The sequence below is a fragment of the Cryptomeria japonica genome, chromosome 5, assembly GCF_030272615.1.
Source record: "Cryptomeria japonica chromosome 5, Sugi_1.0, whole genome shotgun sequence".
Classification (NCBI taxonomy): Eukaryota; Viridiplantae; Streptophyta; class Pinopsida; order Cupressales; family Cupressaceae; genus Cryptomeria; species Cryptomeria japonica.
In genome coordinates this window covers 720,050,121-720,069,139 of record NC_081409.1, presented here as the reverse complement: position 1 = coordinate 720,069,139, position 19,019 = coordinate 720,050,121, and the positions used below count along the sequence as shown (strand labels likewise).

General features: G+C 33.8%; 1 protein-coding gene across 2 annotated transcripts in view; it reads left to right on the top strand.

Annotated features, from left to right (window-relative positions):
• The first annotated feature begins 10,327 nt into the window (after positions 1 to 10,327).
• LOC131055929 (MADS-box transcription factor 23) overlaps positions 10,328 to 19,019 on the top strand; it is a 44,569-nt gene continuing 35,877 nt past the window's right edge. The window contains exon 1 of one of the 2 annotated variants that reach the window (XM_057990247.2): positions 10,328 to 10,611. In XM_057990247.2, coding sequence (XP_057846230.2) covers positions 10,430 to 10,611 — 182 coding nt within the window. In that variant the 5' untranslated portion in view covers positions 10,328 to 10,429. The remainder of the gene's footprint in view (positions 10,612 to 19,019) is intronic. The other variant, XM_057990248.2, reaches the window with a different exon arrangement.

Here is a 19,019-nt window from a genome sequence, read left to right as displayed (position 1 = left end):
TCCATAGCCCTGATGCACCATGTGAGACCCCCATGCATGTGTGTACCTCGCCCATTAGGGCAGACGGCTAGTGCAATGATGACAATCATAAGACGTCTCACAAGGGGCACCTCTCCTGTAGGATGTAAGAGCCAGCTGATCATGATGCAACCTCTAGTCTCATTCGGCATGACTCTCCCTATGTAGTATACTTGCTCCCTCTGATAGTCCTCCACTGACTGATCGATCGCGTATGCCACAGTGGCTCCTCTGATAGGTAGGCGAAGTATGCGGTACACATCCTCAAGTGTAACCATCATCTCTCCTACTGGGAGATGGAATGTACATGTGTCAGGATCCCATCGCTCCATAAGTGCCATCAGCATAGCAGGATGGAATCGAATGGCCAGCATGAGGATCGCATACCATAAACCCACGATCGATAACATATCCCTCTCTGCCTGAGTCAGCCGGGGAATCTGATCTCACAGACTATGGAGAATCTGCCCTGTGGTGTGCTCTCTCATGTATGGAAGACCCTGTAATGCAAAAACATCAGTATAATCAGTACTCAATCATCAAAATCATCTACACAAAAAATAAAAACTGACGAACATCGAAAGCTAACCCTTGCCAAGTCCTGATTGGGACCATGGCACCCTGAGAGGACCATGGCACCCTTCAGGGACCATGGCGCCCCACAGGGACTATGGTGCCCTGGGAGGACCATGGTGCCTCACAAGGACCATGGCGCCCTAAAAGGACCATGGCACCCTGGGTGGGACCCAGGGTTAGATGCTAGGGCCCGCATTCGATCACAGAAACTCAAAGTCAATAGAAATGCAGAAAGTCAAAGTCAAAGTTTAGTCAACTCACCTCATCCAGTGGCTCATCATCGATCACAGCCTGTTGCATGATCTCAATCCTCGTGGGACGCTCCAATCGTCATGAAGGCATGATGATAGCTATGTGGGCTCCGCTGCAATGAACAATACTCAAAAATCAACAAAGTGACAAATACAATTGTCACTTTCAAGGTATATATTTTCATTCCTTTATTTTCAAAACCCTAATTTTCCTCTATTACTCATTTCATCATAACTTGAGTTTGGGAGATGTGATTTTCAAACTGTTTGTTGCGTAGGAATCGTATTTTCATTCCCTTACTCCCGGGATGTTCCAAAACGTGCTCTGATGAAGCCTCTTCAGTGAACATCTCTCATCAATAATCTATCACACAATTTGTCGTAAGTAAACATGCTATCCTATTTCACCTCCCTAATAAGAAAGCCAAAATAGGGGGGGCATATAGCTACTCGCAAATTTCATCACTTTCCTTAGTAAGCATTAGGTGATTTTGTGATCAAACATGTATTTTGTAGGGTGCGGTTCCTAACTGTGTACTGCAAATACCGTTGGGGGCTTCGTCCGACAACTTATGGATATATCCTTTTTCAAATAATGTTCACTTTTATGTACTTTAGCTTGCATATGCACGTAGTACTCATATGACCGCTAAAGTCGGGGCTAAATGTAGTGTTGTAAATTGTATGCACTTGCTAGGGTGGTACAATTTCAAACCTAGTTTAGCACCCGCCTTGGCGCATTTTGCATTTTGCATTGCATTTCCCCTGTAGCACTTAATTAATTAAATTAATTAGGTCTAAGGTTCTATTTCATCATCTTCCACATCATAAAGTTGGGCCCTTTCATTAAAGCGTGCCCTTTTTCATTTTATTCCTCCAATACATCATTTAATCAAAAACCCTAATTAGGTCCTATTTTGAACTTGGGGGCTTGATTTCGGGGCTCAAAACATGTTGAAGTCACTTGTAACTTTGGGATTCTCTCTAAAATCATCATATCCGACGGCCCTGAAAATTTGGTTAAAAGTTGTCGGGACCATGGCACCCGGAGTGCACATGGTCTCGGACATTTTTCCCAAAATTTTAGGAGCACAATCCAATCATAAAATAAAGCTTAACCCCAAGAAATTGGTGGGAGATTCAATCTCTAGGTCGGCCAAAAGTTGAAATTAAGACCTAGGGTTTCCTATATAAGAGCTCTCTTTCTTCATTTGAAAGGATTCGGATTTTTGTTTTTAGTAACCTTATAGGCAGCGAAAGAGCAGATCTTTGAAGACTTCAACAATATTCAACATCTGTACATCAAGCATTCATCAATTTCATTCATCCATTTAGGGCTTGGAAGGCATTGAAGAGCAATAAGGGATCACGGACTGAAGATTGGCTTGTACCCCTCCCTTGGGGTTAGGTATGATTTCATGTTGTTTTCATGTCTTTGCATAAGCCTCAATATATCATTTGTATTCATGCTTTAGATCACTTTGCATCTTGATTTGGAGCATTTACATTATCATTTACAAGCAATTGGGGTTTACTTTCTAGGTTGCTCTAGTTTGCTTACTTGCATTTTAGGATCTTGCACACACACAAGCTCTGCACACACAATACTATTACAATACAACTTGGCTATTCGTGGAGGTGGAAATCACCGAAGCAGGGGTTTGACTAAGGCAAAACCCTATATAGCCGCCCACCATACCTTTTCAGATAAAAGTGCAGGTTTCAGGATTCAGAAGACGCTGCAAGTTGCAGATCCAACGGAAGCAGACCGAGATAGAACTTCACACCAAGTTCTAAAGAAAAAGACCAGGACAGGGGCATGGGGTGCCCTGGTCCTACCAGGATAGGGGCACTAGGTGCCCTGGTCCCTGGGACAGAGGCGCTGGGTGCCCTACTCCTTCTGTCAGACAGCAACTTTCAGCATTTTTGACAGCTTTCCAGATTGCAAAATAGCAGTTTCAGGAGCAGTTTCCGAAGCAGTATCAGGACAGTGGTGCCCGCGCCCCCATCCCGAACATTTTCATTCAGATTTTGACTCCGGGTACGCATCTGCATTCTTGTCTTGTCCTTGTGTTTACAGCTTTTCATTGTTTAAACTCAACTCTGCAGTCTTGCTATTAGTTCATACTTGCACTTTGGGGTTAGGAATTGAACTTGCATCATTTTATCTTTCAATTACAACAAAGGAATAGAAATCCTAATAGGTAGCCCATGGCTCTCTCTTCCACAAAAAGAAGTAGCCAATTGTGTGATACCTCTAGGCTCTTTCGTATTCCATAATGTGTGTCAAAAGGTAGGATTAGTGCATGATAGCCTAGTCTCTCTTTTTCCCCTACACACTAGTAGAAGCAACAACTAAGACCAATGATAGAATCAACTAGATAAACAATAGATCCAATACCATAAATATTATCATCAACAATAACTCCTACTATTAAAATAGCAAGACCATTCTTATAAGCCTCATTGTTGTTTGTTATTGTAATATAAAAAAATCATATGAAAGATTTTGCTCATCTATTTTAATATAGTATCAAAGATATAAATTATTTGGAAATCTAATAGTAAATAATGGATAGTTGGTATGTACAAGAAATATGGGAATATGAAGAAATATATTTGTTCACCTAGTAGTAGAGTAGAAATGTGTGAGGATCTATGGCATGTCTAGGACCCTTCTTTGTATTAGGATTTGTTACATGTTTGGGAGCCAACCTTGAGAGAAAGGCATCCATTCTATGCTAGAGGGAATGTTAATGTTCATGGAAACAAATAGAGGCGATGTTATAACTAGCTGAGTGCATCTCCAAAATAAATAAAAGTAAAAGATTAAATACTAAAGTGTATCTCCATTATAGGGAAAGACTAGCACATGAGAAAGATGAGAAATGTTTGTATGCTTGGAATGTTTCATAAAACTAACAATGGTCTATTGCATTTAGGAAGTAAATTTTTTTATGAGTTGTTATTAAGTTCTATAGCTCAAATTATACTTGGATGACATGATTATTTTAGAAAAGTTACCTTCTCCCCAATGTTTCCCTTTCTTTTTAATAATGTACAAGATATGGTTTGAAATTTGGAATGGTGAATGGAAGATTGAGGAGAGAGTACATAGCCCACTTTTGCATAATTAGTATATTATATATGAAATGATAATATGACACCCCAAAAAATATTAAACAAGTAATAAAAATGTGACCAAGGCATCAAGATTTGGTGTAGGGTGCAATATATATTTGCATGATTTTTAAGATTAGTGGCCCTATAATTTGGAATAATTTATATTCATGTTATGCTAGTAGATAGGGTGAATTTTGATGTATGTCTAATATTGTGTAAGAAGAACATAGAGAGTGAAAGCTGTAGATTTTCTTACAATTTAATATACTACCTCTCAATGATCCATGCTTGAGAACTATTGAGAAAATATTTTTCAATCACATTTGAGAAAGGTGCTAAGGGAAGATCTAATTGACAATTATTTTCATCATAAATTTAAATATTTATGGAGCACTTTATGATTGGTATAGTCATTATTGGTGACAAGAGTTTGGTTATTTAATAGTATTGACAATAGTGGAAATAGTAAGATTGGAATAAGTTTGATGCATGGAAGAGTTTGTTTTAAGGGTTTATAAAAAAAAAATTAGAGGTGAATTTATAAGTTTTCATTAGTTCATAAATGGTATTATAAATTATTTTTAGGTTGTAAGAAGTAAAATTTGTGCAGTTCTAGTGTAATAAGAGTTTTGGTAGGTGGTTTACTTTTCATTTTCTCATGGAAACACATATGTCAAACATTACTTATTATTTTTGGCCCATTTTGTTACACATGATGAGGCCTTCAAAGACTTATCTAATATATCAAATGGATAAACTGTACTAGGATCACGTTAGGCTAGAACCACCGAAGGTTGGATGAATTTTTATAATCTCAAGTTAGCTTCTTTCTTTTAGATGGTGCTTTGCATGAGAATATTTTGTGTCTTTATTATATTGCTTTCATTTGATATTTCATTGTTGATGTTGATAGATTTGAAGAATGCATATATTGTAAAGGTTGATATTTGAAGACAAGTAAGTGGTTTGGTGTTGAACTTAATATGGGTTGTATCTTATACAATTTAAGAGACTATGATGAAGAGTTATACCTTTATAAGGGTCAAGAGATAACTTGAACAATCCCTATGAGTGCGAAGATTAGTATATATTTTTGTCAAATAATTTGGTATCTATGATTAGGACTTTAAGGAAAATAGAACTCGATAATTTAGCTTGGAGCTACACCTTTATGAGGGTAGCAAGGTAACTTGATGGAGCTCCACCTAATTCAACATTTTTTCCTTCAAAGAGAAACCTCTTTTAAAAATTGTTTAATTTTTTGAAGTAATTAGAGACCTTGATTGTTTAGGCCTTAATGAGGGGTCCCTTTGCAAGGTGAAATGTGATATTTCAAGGATACTTTTGTAGAAACAATATAATTGGGAGGGATTATTAGCATAAATTATATAAATTACATTGTTAATTATGCATGGTTATACAATTTGTAATTGTATTCCTTTCTATATACCTAACTATTTTTAGCTATTGTAATGCCCATCACGCAAACCCCTGAAAAAACAATCATAAAATCTAGAAAAGACAAAAATAGTTTTTATTTTTTTAATTTACTACAACATGTATCCAGCTACATTAACATATTATTCTTAAGAGTTCTACATAAAACTTAAATACATAAGTGGAATAAATCAGGTACATATAAACATTCTTCTCTAGGGTATCATAACATCATTACTTAAACTACAACATCAAATAAGATAATATAGAACAACCATCAACAATTTATGTTTACTTTCCTCTATCTACACTACTACTCATTTCACTTCACATAACATTGAAAAGTAATCATATAAATTCCATTAACCACTTATCCATGATATAGTACCATATCTATCACTTATACTTCTATTATTACTTAAATCATCGTTACAATACATATTATATCATGTTCAGGTGCTTATTATAAATATACATTGTTTGTTTCAAATAAGAAACCATGACATACAATTTCTCCAAGTATCCATAGCACAAAAATTGTAGAAAAGAAGAAGCATCCAACTCTCTCATGAACATCCAACAAAAAAAATACTAATGGAAGAAGGAATCAACCACCCGATTATGTGGAACCAAAAAGAAACTACCCCTTGTGCTCCAAATAATAATATAAGGCCCCCCACACACTAATATTAGATTGACACCTATCTCCCAAGAAGCACAACAAGAAAACACAAACAAAGACTATTAACACAAGACATAGGCTTAACCATGGATGAGTGAATGTAGTGGATGTGATTGCAACAAGTCTGAAAGACAATGGAGCCATAGCCTTTATGAGTGGCACCTATTTGCTAGGTTTTCACCATCGCACTTACCTAAGGTGCCACTGGAGTGGTTTGTTCACCATTTGGATGCATGATTTTTCTCTTTACTATTTTTATTTTTATTTTTTTGGTATTTTCTTCAAGATATTTATTTGAATGTTTTTGATGTTTTTGTCAGTATGTATGGGAACCTGATGCTCTATGCAGCTTATGTATAAAACTGTTTGAGGTGCATGTTGTTGATCGGATCTGCTAGTAGTTCTCCTTCTGAAGTAGCCAACTAATATGCCCTAGACCCAAAGACAGCAGTGATAACATATTGACCCAGCCAGTTTGATTCAAACTTTCCCTGATGTTCTCGATTGGGTTGGTTACGAGGATTATTTCGAAGAACAAGATCACCTACCTCAAATGTACGAGGTCTAACTTGGTGATTGTAGCTTCTGTTCAAGCGCTACTGATAGGCCTTGAAGTGATTGTATGCATCTTGTCGTTTCTCATCAAGTAGCTGTAAGTCTTGGAGATGGGATACTCTGTATTCTTCATCATCGATGAGATTGTACAAGGAAACCTGTAGTGATGGTATCTCAACCTCAATAGGTACAATAGCTTCTGCACCATAGACTAGTGAGTAGGGAGTTGCGCTTGTAGGGGTTCGAATGCTAGTTCGATATGCCCATAGTGCTGGATTCAATTGAACGTGCCAATCATGACCGGCATCATTGACTATTTTCTTGAGGATTCTTAATATGTTCTTGTTTGATGCTTTGGCCTGACCATTGCCTTGTGGGTAATAGGGAGTGGAAAAGTGGTGTTGGATGTGAAATTTCTCACAGTTCATAGATATCCCAATTTTTGAAAGGAGGACCATTATCTGTGATGATGGACATGGGTACACCATATCGACAGATGATGTAATTAAGGATGAATGAGGCGATCTGCTTGCCGGTGACTTGGGTAAGTGGAATAGCTTCGATCCACTTTGTGAAGTATTTGGTGGTAGAAATAATGAATTTGTGGTCGTTGGATGAAAAGGGATGGAATTTACCCACAAGGTCAAGTCCCCATTGAAAAAAGGGCCATGGTGTTGTGATTGGTTGCAATTCTTATGCTGGTGCATCTATCAGGTCGCCATGAACTTGGCATTTCTTGCACTTTTTGACAAAGTAGTAGGAGTCTTTTTCCATGGATGGCCAATAGTATCCAGCCCGCATGAGTTTCTTGGCTAGTGACGTACTGCTTGCATGGGTTCCACAAATTCCTTAATGTACCTCTTCCAAGGCCTTTGTTATCTCATCCTGTTTCAGATATCGAAGGAGAGTAGCATCAAGACTACGTCGGTATAGGGTTTCAACAATAATGGTATATCAAGCAGTTTGGCGAATGAAGGTTTTAAGTTGGTTATTCGATTGGTTCACCAAATGATACTCTGCAAAAAGGATTAGAAAATTTGTTTTATGGCAACACACACAAGAGCACAAGAAACAAACGTTAGTGTTAGCAACAAAAGATTATCCTAAATAGGCATATCAAGAGAGATATTAAGCATGAAATAGAAAGCATACAAACATAGAATAGATAAACTATACTCCTCCAAATGCTAATCAAGATGCTCATAGTCTCTCCTCCCTTGTTCCTCTCCTCTCCAAGTTCCACATGAGTGTAGCTCTCAGCTTTTTAGCACTAGCCATGGATGCCATATGGAGATTCAAGATGGTTGAATATGATAAACAAATGCTATGCAAGTGTAGATAGTGATACTATGAAAAAGCTCTCTCCTAATACCAGTATAACAACAATACTCTAATGCTTCCTTCTTTGCTTGACAGGAAGGGTTCTATTTATAGAAGAAATAGGAAAATGAAGGGTTAAGATTGAGCTATCTTAACAAGGGTTAGGATTGAAAGATATTCAATCCATGTGACACTTTCAACCCAATCCCATGTTGACAAGTGTCACCATGAGGAGGCTTGAGAGGAGAGATAAGGAGAATTAAAAGCTTGAGGGGACATGATGGTTACCCTAGGGGGTTGGGTTAAGGTTAGGTTAATGGATATTCCTTTTATCCAAGGGATAAATGAATGTACAAGGGTTAAATGGTTACCTTAGGCAAAGAAATAAATGCTTTGAAGAGACCCATGAGTCAAAATGATGGTTAAGTTAGAGGAAAGTCTCTAACCAAAGGTAAAAGGTGAGTTAACCATAAATGGTTATGTAAGAGCCTTTAATGGTTTGGAAGAATTTAGAGGTTAACCATTTGAAGACTTAAAGCCTTAAATGTCTTTCAAAGACTTTGAGGACTTTGAGAAGTGACTCCAAGTTGCTTAGGAATGTGACAATATTTAGAGGGTGAACTAGGCCAATTAGAAGGAGTTAGAAGAATGTAGAAGGGATTTAGGCATGCAAGTGGATTTTGTAGGAGAATGCAAGTGGGAGGAATTTTGGGATTTTCAATTAAAATAAAATCATTTATTTCAATTAAATAGTCTAATTTGCATTTGGATAGATATTTAAATAAATATTAATTTATTTAAATGAGAAAAAGGAAGATAAAGCATTAAATGCTTGAAGACTTTAAGGGAAACCTTTAAAGGCTTAAGAAGTCTCTGGAAGGAAGCCATTAAGTTTGAAGACTTTAAGGGAAACCATTAAAGGCTTAAGAAGACTATAGAAGGAAGCCATTGAGTTTGAAGACTTTAAGGGAAACCATTAAAGACTTGAGAAGACTCTAGAAGGAAGTCATTGAGTTTGAAGACTTTAAGGGAAACCATTATAGGCTTGAGAAGACTCTAGAAGGAAGCCATTAAGTTTGAAGACTTTAAGGGAAACCATTAAAGGTTTCAAGCGGGTGAGGATAAATAGGATTTTAAATATATAATTTATTTAAAATAGCTGTGCAACTTGCATTTGTAGGAAAATGCAAGTGGGTGGAGGATAAAGGTGATTTAAATAAATGTTAATTTATTTAAATGTGAGAGATGAGATTTTGGGGGATTTAAATAAATATTAATTTATTTAAATGTCAGAGAAGATTTAATTAAACAAATATGATTTATTTATTTAATTAATGGTCTGAATTTGGTTAAGTGAATTAAATCAAATAAATTGAATAATTTATTTAATTAATAGGAGAAGAGGGTTAAGATGAATTAATTAAATATTAATCTAATTAATTATTGATTGATGGTTAAATAATCAAATAAATACTAAATATTCATTTAATTAAGTGGACAAATTTATGTGACTATAGATATATTTTGTAATTTTGTAATAATGAAATTAGATTGGCTTTGACTTCTAAAATCAAAACCATTCCATTAGTTATTTTTTCTCTCCTTTTCCCTTCCCTTTCTTCTAAGCTCTAGAATACCCCAAACTCTATTTAATCTCATTAGTAGGTAGCTTTTCTCTCATTTCTACTTTTCAACTATTTCTTTCATCTTGATGATGAATCACGTAATATGATCCCAACCTTGATGATGAAAAGTATCATACAACTCAAAATCAGAAATTAATAAACAAACATTATAGATTGTGAAAATTGTATAACTTTAATTCTTAAAATATACAATATATTATAAATAAAAATCAATGAAAATAATATAAATTAAAAATTGAAGAGCTAACTATTCATAAAGAGAGACAAGCCTATACACACAAAACCAAAGAGACAAATATAGAGAAAAAAAATATATATATATATTAAGAAAACGAGTTAAGAATGATATGCAAGGTGATATGGCTAAGATATAATAATCTAAAATAATTACAATGCCTGGGATCATCTCCTCTCATAAGGTTTACTTTAAACCCAGAGGATATAACGTCAGTCTTTCTCCAATGGTTAATAATTTTAAAATCAAATTTGACGTACCAAAGAAACCTACGAAGACTTCAATGCCCTAACAAACGTATAACTTTTTTTCTGAACTGTAACATCAATGCACTGTGGTCCCAAAGCCTTTTCCGTGCAGTGTGGTCCAAGGCCCTTTGTATTGACATGTGTGATCATTCAGTTCGATCTCTAGCTGAAGCTTTATCTCTCTTCACAATTGTATGACATATTCTGGAGTGCATTCTACTACTAGAAACATGCACCTTGCAAGAACAGTTGTGCTTGTGACTTGGTATTTCTCTTCATCAATATTCATCTTCTCTCCAACTTTTTTGTTTTGAAGGCAAAGAGGTGTGAGAGAAACAATGGGCAGGGGCAAGATTGAGATAAAGAGAATTGAAAGTACAACAAACAGGCAGGTAACATTCTCCAAGAGAAGATCAGGGCTCTTCAAGAAAGCAAAGGAGATATCAATTTTATGTGCGTCAGATGTTGCTGTCATAGTCTTTAATAGTACTGGAAGGCTCTTTGATTTTGCAAGCTCAAGGTTTGTTGATATTATTTCTTAATGGATCTGTAGAGAACATATGTATATCATTCATGGGTTATTTTTCTTTAAATTTTTTGTGGAGGAAACTAAATCCATAAAATTCTATACATATTGTCATCTAACAATTTATTTAGTTTGCAAAAGATTTCAAATAATCTGTTAATGGGTTATTTGATTTTATACATTTTGACATTGAAAAATTAGAATCTTTGAATTTGGATTATTGTTTTTCATATCTTCCCATCTAGAAAAACTATATACATAAGATCAAGAAAGCAAAGGAGATATCAAATTTATGTGCAGGAGATGTTGCTGTTATTGTCTTCAATAGCACTGGAAGGCTTTTTGATTTTGCTAGCTCAAGGTTGTTGATAGTATTTCTAAATGAATCTGTAAAGAACATATATATATCATTCATGGGTTATTTTTCTTTATATTTTTTTTAAGGAAACTCTATATATATTGCCATCTAACGATTTTAAATGGATAAAACATTTACTTTCTCAAAAGATTTCAAATAATTTGTTAATGGGTTATTTGCTTTTATACATTTTGACATTGAAAACTGTCAATATTTGAATTTGGATTATTACTTTTCAATCTGCCCATCTAGAAAAAACTAAATACATAGAAATTAGAATTTTGAGGACTTCAAATTATCTAATATTCATAGGCTGCATTTTCACACAAGCCTTATTTACTAACAATGGTTATTTTAGTTTTTTGTTCTTTCTCATTAGAATGGGTATCAGAATGGGTATCAATCTTTTTATGTTTACATTTTACGAAGAGTGGAAGAAATTGTACAGAAAAGAATCCCTTTAAAATTAAAGTTCAAAACTTTTTTTTCATAGAAATTGGAAAAATCTAATACATGCTTTTAATTTTCTTATAATATTTAAGATCTGTTTATCTTCTCTTAAGATTAAAAATGGTGGAACACACAGCGAATGCGTTTAGAGGTTTTTCTTCTCTTAGATATGCCAAATCAAAATGGGTATCAGTTGCCAATATTTACATACAAGGAAAGGCAGAGGAAATCATATTGAGAAAAACCTATTTAAATAATGTTATTTTCATTAAAAAAATTGAAGAGCTCAATATCTTGAATTTTGAAGATCTATTTTGCAATATTCTAAACTGAAATAAATTACTGTAATAGCATGAAAAGAGGCGCTTGGAACAATGAATATGAGGTGAGCGTCCCCTTAAAACTATTTTCTTGAACAACTCAATACAAATTAACAACTCAATACAAATATACAACTTGCTGTTTTCTTAGATCACAGTAAATGATTTAGGTTTTAAAGCACATATAACTTTTTTTTTGTGGTTTGTTGTCTGGTCACTGAACACAGGCAGCAAATGTTGTCTCGATTTAGAAATCTGAAGAAAGAAAATGAGGAACTTCAAAAAGAATTGAGGTAGTATTTTGCTTATAATCTCAAAATTTGAGAGTAAATAAAAGGTGTAAGATTAAAAAATCATTGTGTTTTATTCTAATAATCTTGTGTAGTTGTGTGACGGGTGAAAATGTGGAGACATTGGCACCAAAGCAACTGGCTTATCTCGAAGAAAATCTTGTACTTGTACTGGAGACATTGGCACCAAAGCAACTGGCTTATCTCGAAGAAAATCTTGTACTTGTACTGGAGACATTGGCACCAAATGCTGATCATGTTTTTTTTCGTTTGCTTGATGTTTCAAAACAGACAGAAGTCTTGAAATATGAACGTCGAAAGACAGAAAGCAAGGTAACACATTAATACAGCCATGTAATTTTCTTCTTAAAATAGTCTTAATCTATCAACAGAATGAATTTAGTAGTTGATTCTTAGCGTTTAGTAATATTAATGTTTTAGATCATATTTCATGATCTATGATGAAAATGAAACTGTGTGGAAAAATAAAAGTACAGATAAAACATTAATGTTGATAAATATCTATATATACAAAATCTTTAAGAAAGTAAATTATTTTTTTGGTAAAATTTAAGCTAAAACATTAATGTTAATAAATCAAATTTAGAAATGTATGCATAGTGACTCATCTGACTCATCTGATTTGACTCTCTTCATCCTGATGATGGATCACTAGTGCAAAAATCTTACACACAATCGAATCCAGAAATGCACTCTTGATAATCATCTGATTATATTAAAACCCTAAATTTGGTTTTGGTAATATACAGGTAATTGGATTACAGCAGAAGCAAAGTATTCTGACGGAATGGGTGGGTATTACCTATGAATTCATTCATTTGGTACAGACTTTGGATTTTTACAGTCAAAGATAATATATTCAGGAAAATTACATGATCAATAATAAGAAAATGATACAAATTCAATCTAACAGTAACACTAATGTTGGTTTGTTCAATGCTGTAGCTTGCAAATGCGGAAAACGATGAAGAATATGGCTTTACTGTTAGTAACTCGGAGGGCCAAAAAAACTCCTCCACTTGCATTTCGTGTGCAGCCAAGTCAGCCGAACCTCCAAGGCAGTGGACATTAAAACCCTAGCTATTAGGGTTTCTTCTACACTGTGTTACTCTATAGATTTGTAAGTTCTTTACCTGCATGTACGATGATGTTACTCCATGGATGACAACATATATTTTTATACCATAAATAGATTGCCAGAAACAGTATGTGAAAAAACCCTAAAATCAGCCATTTATAGGTTAATCTTCAAAAACATTGAACTTTTTTATCTATATATTTATATATCGTAACAAATTACTTGTTGCTGTTTAGGAACAAGAAATTTGGCTTTTAAAAAAAAGTCATCAACTTCATTTAGTCAGGTATATTATTTTAGAACCAAATTCAAAAGGTCCACAATCAAATTCAGAAGTAACTAAGATATAAAGAAACAACAACGTTAAAGTGAAATTTGTTGACTTTTTTAAATTAATTTTTAATGCCAATAGAGCACATTCGACACTCCTAACCCTAATTTGATGACTTAAAACACTAAAAAGGTGGAACTTCATTTGTGCACAATAGAATGAAAATCATAACTTCTTTGCTCCATTGCTAAACTTCGGCTTTTGCTTGCCATTTCTCAAGGAGAGTTCAAGATGGATTGTTGCTTGTTCCTAGCTGGTTCTTTTGCTACTCCTATGTTGTTGCAATTGTAGATTTGTTCTTGAAGGCATTGAAGAGGAAGATTTCAAAAAAAGAGGTAGGTTTTTTGTGGTTCTTTTTTTTTTTGAAAATTTTCCTTGCATATTTTTAACAAATTGATTCAACTCTCCTTTAGTTTTTATTTTATTTTATATTTTTTCATTTTCATTTGTAGAATGATAAGTGCTTCTACTGTTAGGAGTGAATTGCGTTTTTAAAAAGACTCTACTCTCCCCTTTGGAAAAAATGTGGAAATGGTAGAACTTTCAAGTGGAGGAGGTTTTCTTTGGATTTTTTCTCATTACAAATAACCATACAAGAGCTCATACAGTCGAGTGAAAGCACATTTGTGTTTTATCCCTCACAAAGGCATCAAATTTTGTATAGGAAAGCCAAAAGGTAAAGGGCTTCTTGCAGAGTCACAAGTTTAGGCATATATAGAAGAGTAAAGAAAAGAAGATGAATAAATTGGGAAACAATCTTCTCATCCTTTGATAAATAGTAAGACTAAGACTAAGAAAGGATCAATGGTCTCTCCATCACATTTCAATCTTGAAGAAATAGAGAGTCATTCATTCTTGTCTATACCTAAACAACAACCTATTCCATCACATAAGAGAGAAAAGGGTCCATTGGAAACATCATTTTACAATGAGAGGAGACATATTACTGAGAAAGATATAGCTAGATGGATAAATGCTAACGGATTGGCATTCAATGTTGTTCTCTCACCTTATTGGCAAAAAATGGTGAGATCAATTAATGAGGCTCCAAAGGGGTTCAAGGGCCCAGGTTATGAGAAGGTGTGTACTTCCTTGTTGGAGAAAGAGGTGAAACATGTAGAGGACTCCTTGAAGCCCATCAAGGAATCATGGATTGAAATAAGGGTGTCCATTGTATCTGATGGATGGAAAGATGCAAGAAATTTCCCATTGATCAATGTTGTGGCAACATCCCCTAAAGGGGCAATGCTTTTGAGAGTAGTAGATTGTGAAGTGCATGTGAAGGACAGACCATGCATTGTTAATATTCTTTTCCAGGCCATTGAGGAAGTTAGCCCACATAATGTTGTTCAAGTGGTAACAGACAATGCCAAGAATTGTAGGGCGACTGGGTTATTGGTTGAGGAGCGATATCAACACATTTTTTGGACACCCTTTTCAGTCCACTCACTCAACCTAATGTTGCAAAAAACTGGCAAAAAGGTTGATTGGATCAAAGATATTTATGTTGATGTTGAGGAGATCCATATGTTCCTTACCAACCACCATCTGTCACAAGGCATATTTAGGCAATTCTTGAGATTGGAGCTATTGAGGGTAAGTTAATTATAATTTTTAAATTTAGTTAATTAATAAAATGAAAAAATATTAGTAAACCTTTTAATTTAATCTAGTTCTTTTAATTTTGAAATAGGTTGTTGAGACCCATTTTGCTTCCAACACACTTGTGTTGAGACAACTTGTGAAGGTCCGTGAGGCACTAGCTACCATGGTAATCAACCCTAATTAGAGCATATGGAAGAAATCCAAATCTACAAGGGAAACAAATGTTAGGAGAATAATACTAAATGAACCTTGGTGGGATAATGTTGAGTACCTCCTTATTTCACTAGGCCTATATTGAGCATGATCTATTATACTCACATGGATAGACCTTGTTTGGGTGAGGTATATGATGGAATCAACACAATGATTGAGAGAATTAAACTAGTAATAAATTAAAGAGAGAAAGACCCAAAAGAATTTTTTTTCAAGAAAATACAACAAATCACTATGGAGAGATGGAACAAAATGACCACTCCATTACATCTCCTTGCCTTTGCATTGAGCCCGAAGTATTATAGTCAACAAATTCTTCAAGAGAGTGACACAAGAGTTGCCCCTTATAGAGATCATGAAGTTTCTCAAGTGTACAAGGCAGCCATTCATAGACTCTTTCTCCAAGACCTACGGCCCAAGGTGTGGACTGAATTCATTAAATTTTCAAGAACAAATGACTGTGGTCTTGGAGCTCTTTGGGACAAGAATAAGGTTGCTTATCATAGTTGGTGTTACTTCTATGGAGAGATATACCAAAACTTACAACCTCTTGCCATCAAAGTTTTATCATGTCAAGTAAGTTCTTAAACTCTTAGTTATTAAAAAAAATCTTCTATCTTGCTTATATTTTAAATTTTAATTCATCTCTTACCTCTCTAAATTCAAAATCTTGATAGGTTGCTAGTTCATCTTCATCTGAGAGGAATTGGATCATATACTCCTTCATCCAATCAATAAAGTACAATAGAATACACTCCAAAAAGGTGGAGGACTTGGTCTTTGTACATTCAAATTGGTGGCTCATCACACACAAAGAAAATGCCTACAAAGAAGGGGAGACAAACTAGTGGGATATTGATCCAGAACATGCCATAGTGGGATATTGATCCAGAACATGTTGAGTTGGATGAGTCTATTGTCCACCTTGATGCACTTGGACTTGATGACATTGATGACCATGAGCTACCTACTAATCATGAGATTCGCTATGCTAGTACCATTGCCAATTATATTGCCAGTGCTAGTGCTAGTGCTAGTGCCACTCCTAGTGGCACTATTTGTGGTTCTTCTAATCTACCATAGAATCTGGAGGAGAATGATGATATTTTTGATGGACCATATGATATTTTATCAGTGATAGCTGATTGTTGTAGCCTGACATTATTATTTTTGAACTAAAACATTAATATGGTGGTGTATTTACTATTTTTCTATGTTAATTGAACTAAAAATTTAATATATGACTGTGTATTTTGCAATGTTATTGGACTATTACCATAGTATTGTAATTTAAAATTGACTATTGCTGCACATATGTATATATTTTTTATTTTTATATATTTTTGTACTAACGAACACAAAACGAACCCAAAACCCCCAAAAAAATTTTGTCGAACCCATGAACCCAAATCTCTAACCCAAACCTGACCTTGAACTGGGACCAAAAACTTAGACAATGGGACATTGGACGTCGTGATAAGGAAAGATAAACAAGGTGAAATGAAACAAATAATTTAATTAGCACAATTTTCACTCAATGATCTCATATTGTATGCACAAAATATAATATTAATTATTAGTTTGTAGTTCAAAACATGTGACATTTTAACTTGCTTGAGTATCAATTCTCACCAAATTCAAAAAATAAGAATATTTGCATTCTAATTCATTCTTCCACCCAGCTCAATAGTAATAGTTTAATACATTGCCTCATATTTATGAGAAATTATTTTATGAAGTTTGTTGTTTGTATGAAATGGTCTAAGTACATCAAAAAATATGTTGCTAGAGATAACACTAAATCAAATAGAAGGTATCTATTCTATTTCACATAAAAAATATGTTGGTATTTAGTGTGTTGTGTGTTGATAATAGAGGAGGTTGAATTGTTGGGTGTCAACTTAAGGAATATTTTCTAGAAAAATATCTTATCATGTGCATACTTATTGAGCTTTTTCAATAATCAAAATGTAACCCTAAATATCCTATTAGTATTAAGGAAAAGGAAAATAATTTAATTAATATGATATAAGAAGATATTTTGTGTTAAGAAGAATGGTTAGAAGGTATGGGTTTTTTAAAATCAACATTCCAAACCCTTTATAGATCAATTTGCATAGGCCAATAGATGGAAACAAAATTTTCTATTTTAATCTTGCAAACTTCATGAAGCTATCTCTTTTATATACCACATACTCTTGTATTCTATGAGGGCATGATAATATTAAGGGAACCTATTTAATCCTAACTCTAGTTTAGTTTAGGAAGGATGTAATAGTCACACCAAGGTTATCAAATTTCTTTTCAATATTAGATATTTTTTTCCTAAAACTAATTATTACATACCTTTAACTAATGCGATGACCCTATATAGAAGAACCACTAGGTTTTTGCAAAATGGTTTCAATATGAATTATATTAATATATATCATCATTGATAAGTCTAATACTAAAAGTATTCATTTTTAGATTTTGTGTTTCAATATAATTTGGGATTTAAATATGTAAGAACTTTTAAGTAAAATCTTTTTGCAATATTGATGACATATTCATAGCTCTTATAGGCTTTTTGGTGTAGGGCTTTAATTTATATTAGCAAGCTTAGTGTGGATAGTAGCCTTATTTGATATGTTAGAAATAATAAGGGGATGATATAACAAAAAATAGGTATATAAGATACCTAGTGGGTAGTAGCCTCATTTGTTATGACAAAAATAAGGGGATGATATAACAAGAAAATTAGTTAAATAATAAACCTAGTGAAAATACTAAGGTATTTTAATTATAGTAGTATATGTAGAGCATGTACCAAAATATGAATTTAAGAGATAAAAATGAAATTATAAGTGTTTAGCAAACCCATTTGCACACATGTTCTATGATATTTTATTTATTAAGTGAATTCCACTTAGGGTGTCAATAAATAGGATAACATGAGCTATTAAATTACCTAATATAATTAATATGAGTATAAATTAAAAATAGTGTACTTAAAAGTAATAGATTAGGATTCTAAAGAAACTTTGAACATAACTAGAGGTGTTTAGTACAATATTTTCATAAATAACATAAAACAAATTGATGAATAGTAGAAGAAAAAATGAGTGAAGTTGGAAAATTATGGAATGAGAAAAAGGATGTATAACTACTAACTTAAATATAGCATCAAAAGGGAAAGCTAGTTGATTGAAGCCAAACTCTTGCATGTATTAGATAGTTTAAGGGTTTTTTTAATTTTAATTATAGAGGAAAAATATTAGAGAATCAATTTAAGCTTGAAGATGCAACCTAAATAAGACAATAAAATTTTAGAGGGGAGATTGTAGGAAATTAACACAAATGTTAGAATAAACCATCAAATAAAAGTTGTTAAAACCATGAATAAACTAATGTAGGGGTCATACTGTTAGCACCCAAAAACATATCCAATGAAGAAAATCAAAACCCCAAGTAAAAAACTTAGATATCCTTCTGATGGGTATTTTCTTTTTTATCATTGACCTTCTGCTCTAGTCACCTGCAGCTTGAGGTTTCTCTCAAAGGGGTTGTCATTGTCCAAAAACTAGCCCCTAATTCCTAATCTTCTCTTCTTAGCTAGTAACTTGAAAAATCAAATGAAATAAAATTCTTTTACCTTTGTCCATGTGATGTACTAAAAGATTTAACTTGGAGCATGTGTTTTAAGTGATAAAAAGTGGGTCCCAGATTGTAAAGGCTCTCTTTTAGCATGATGATG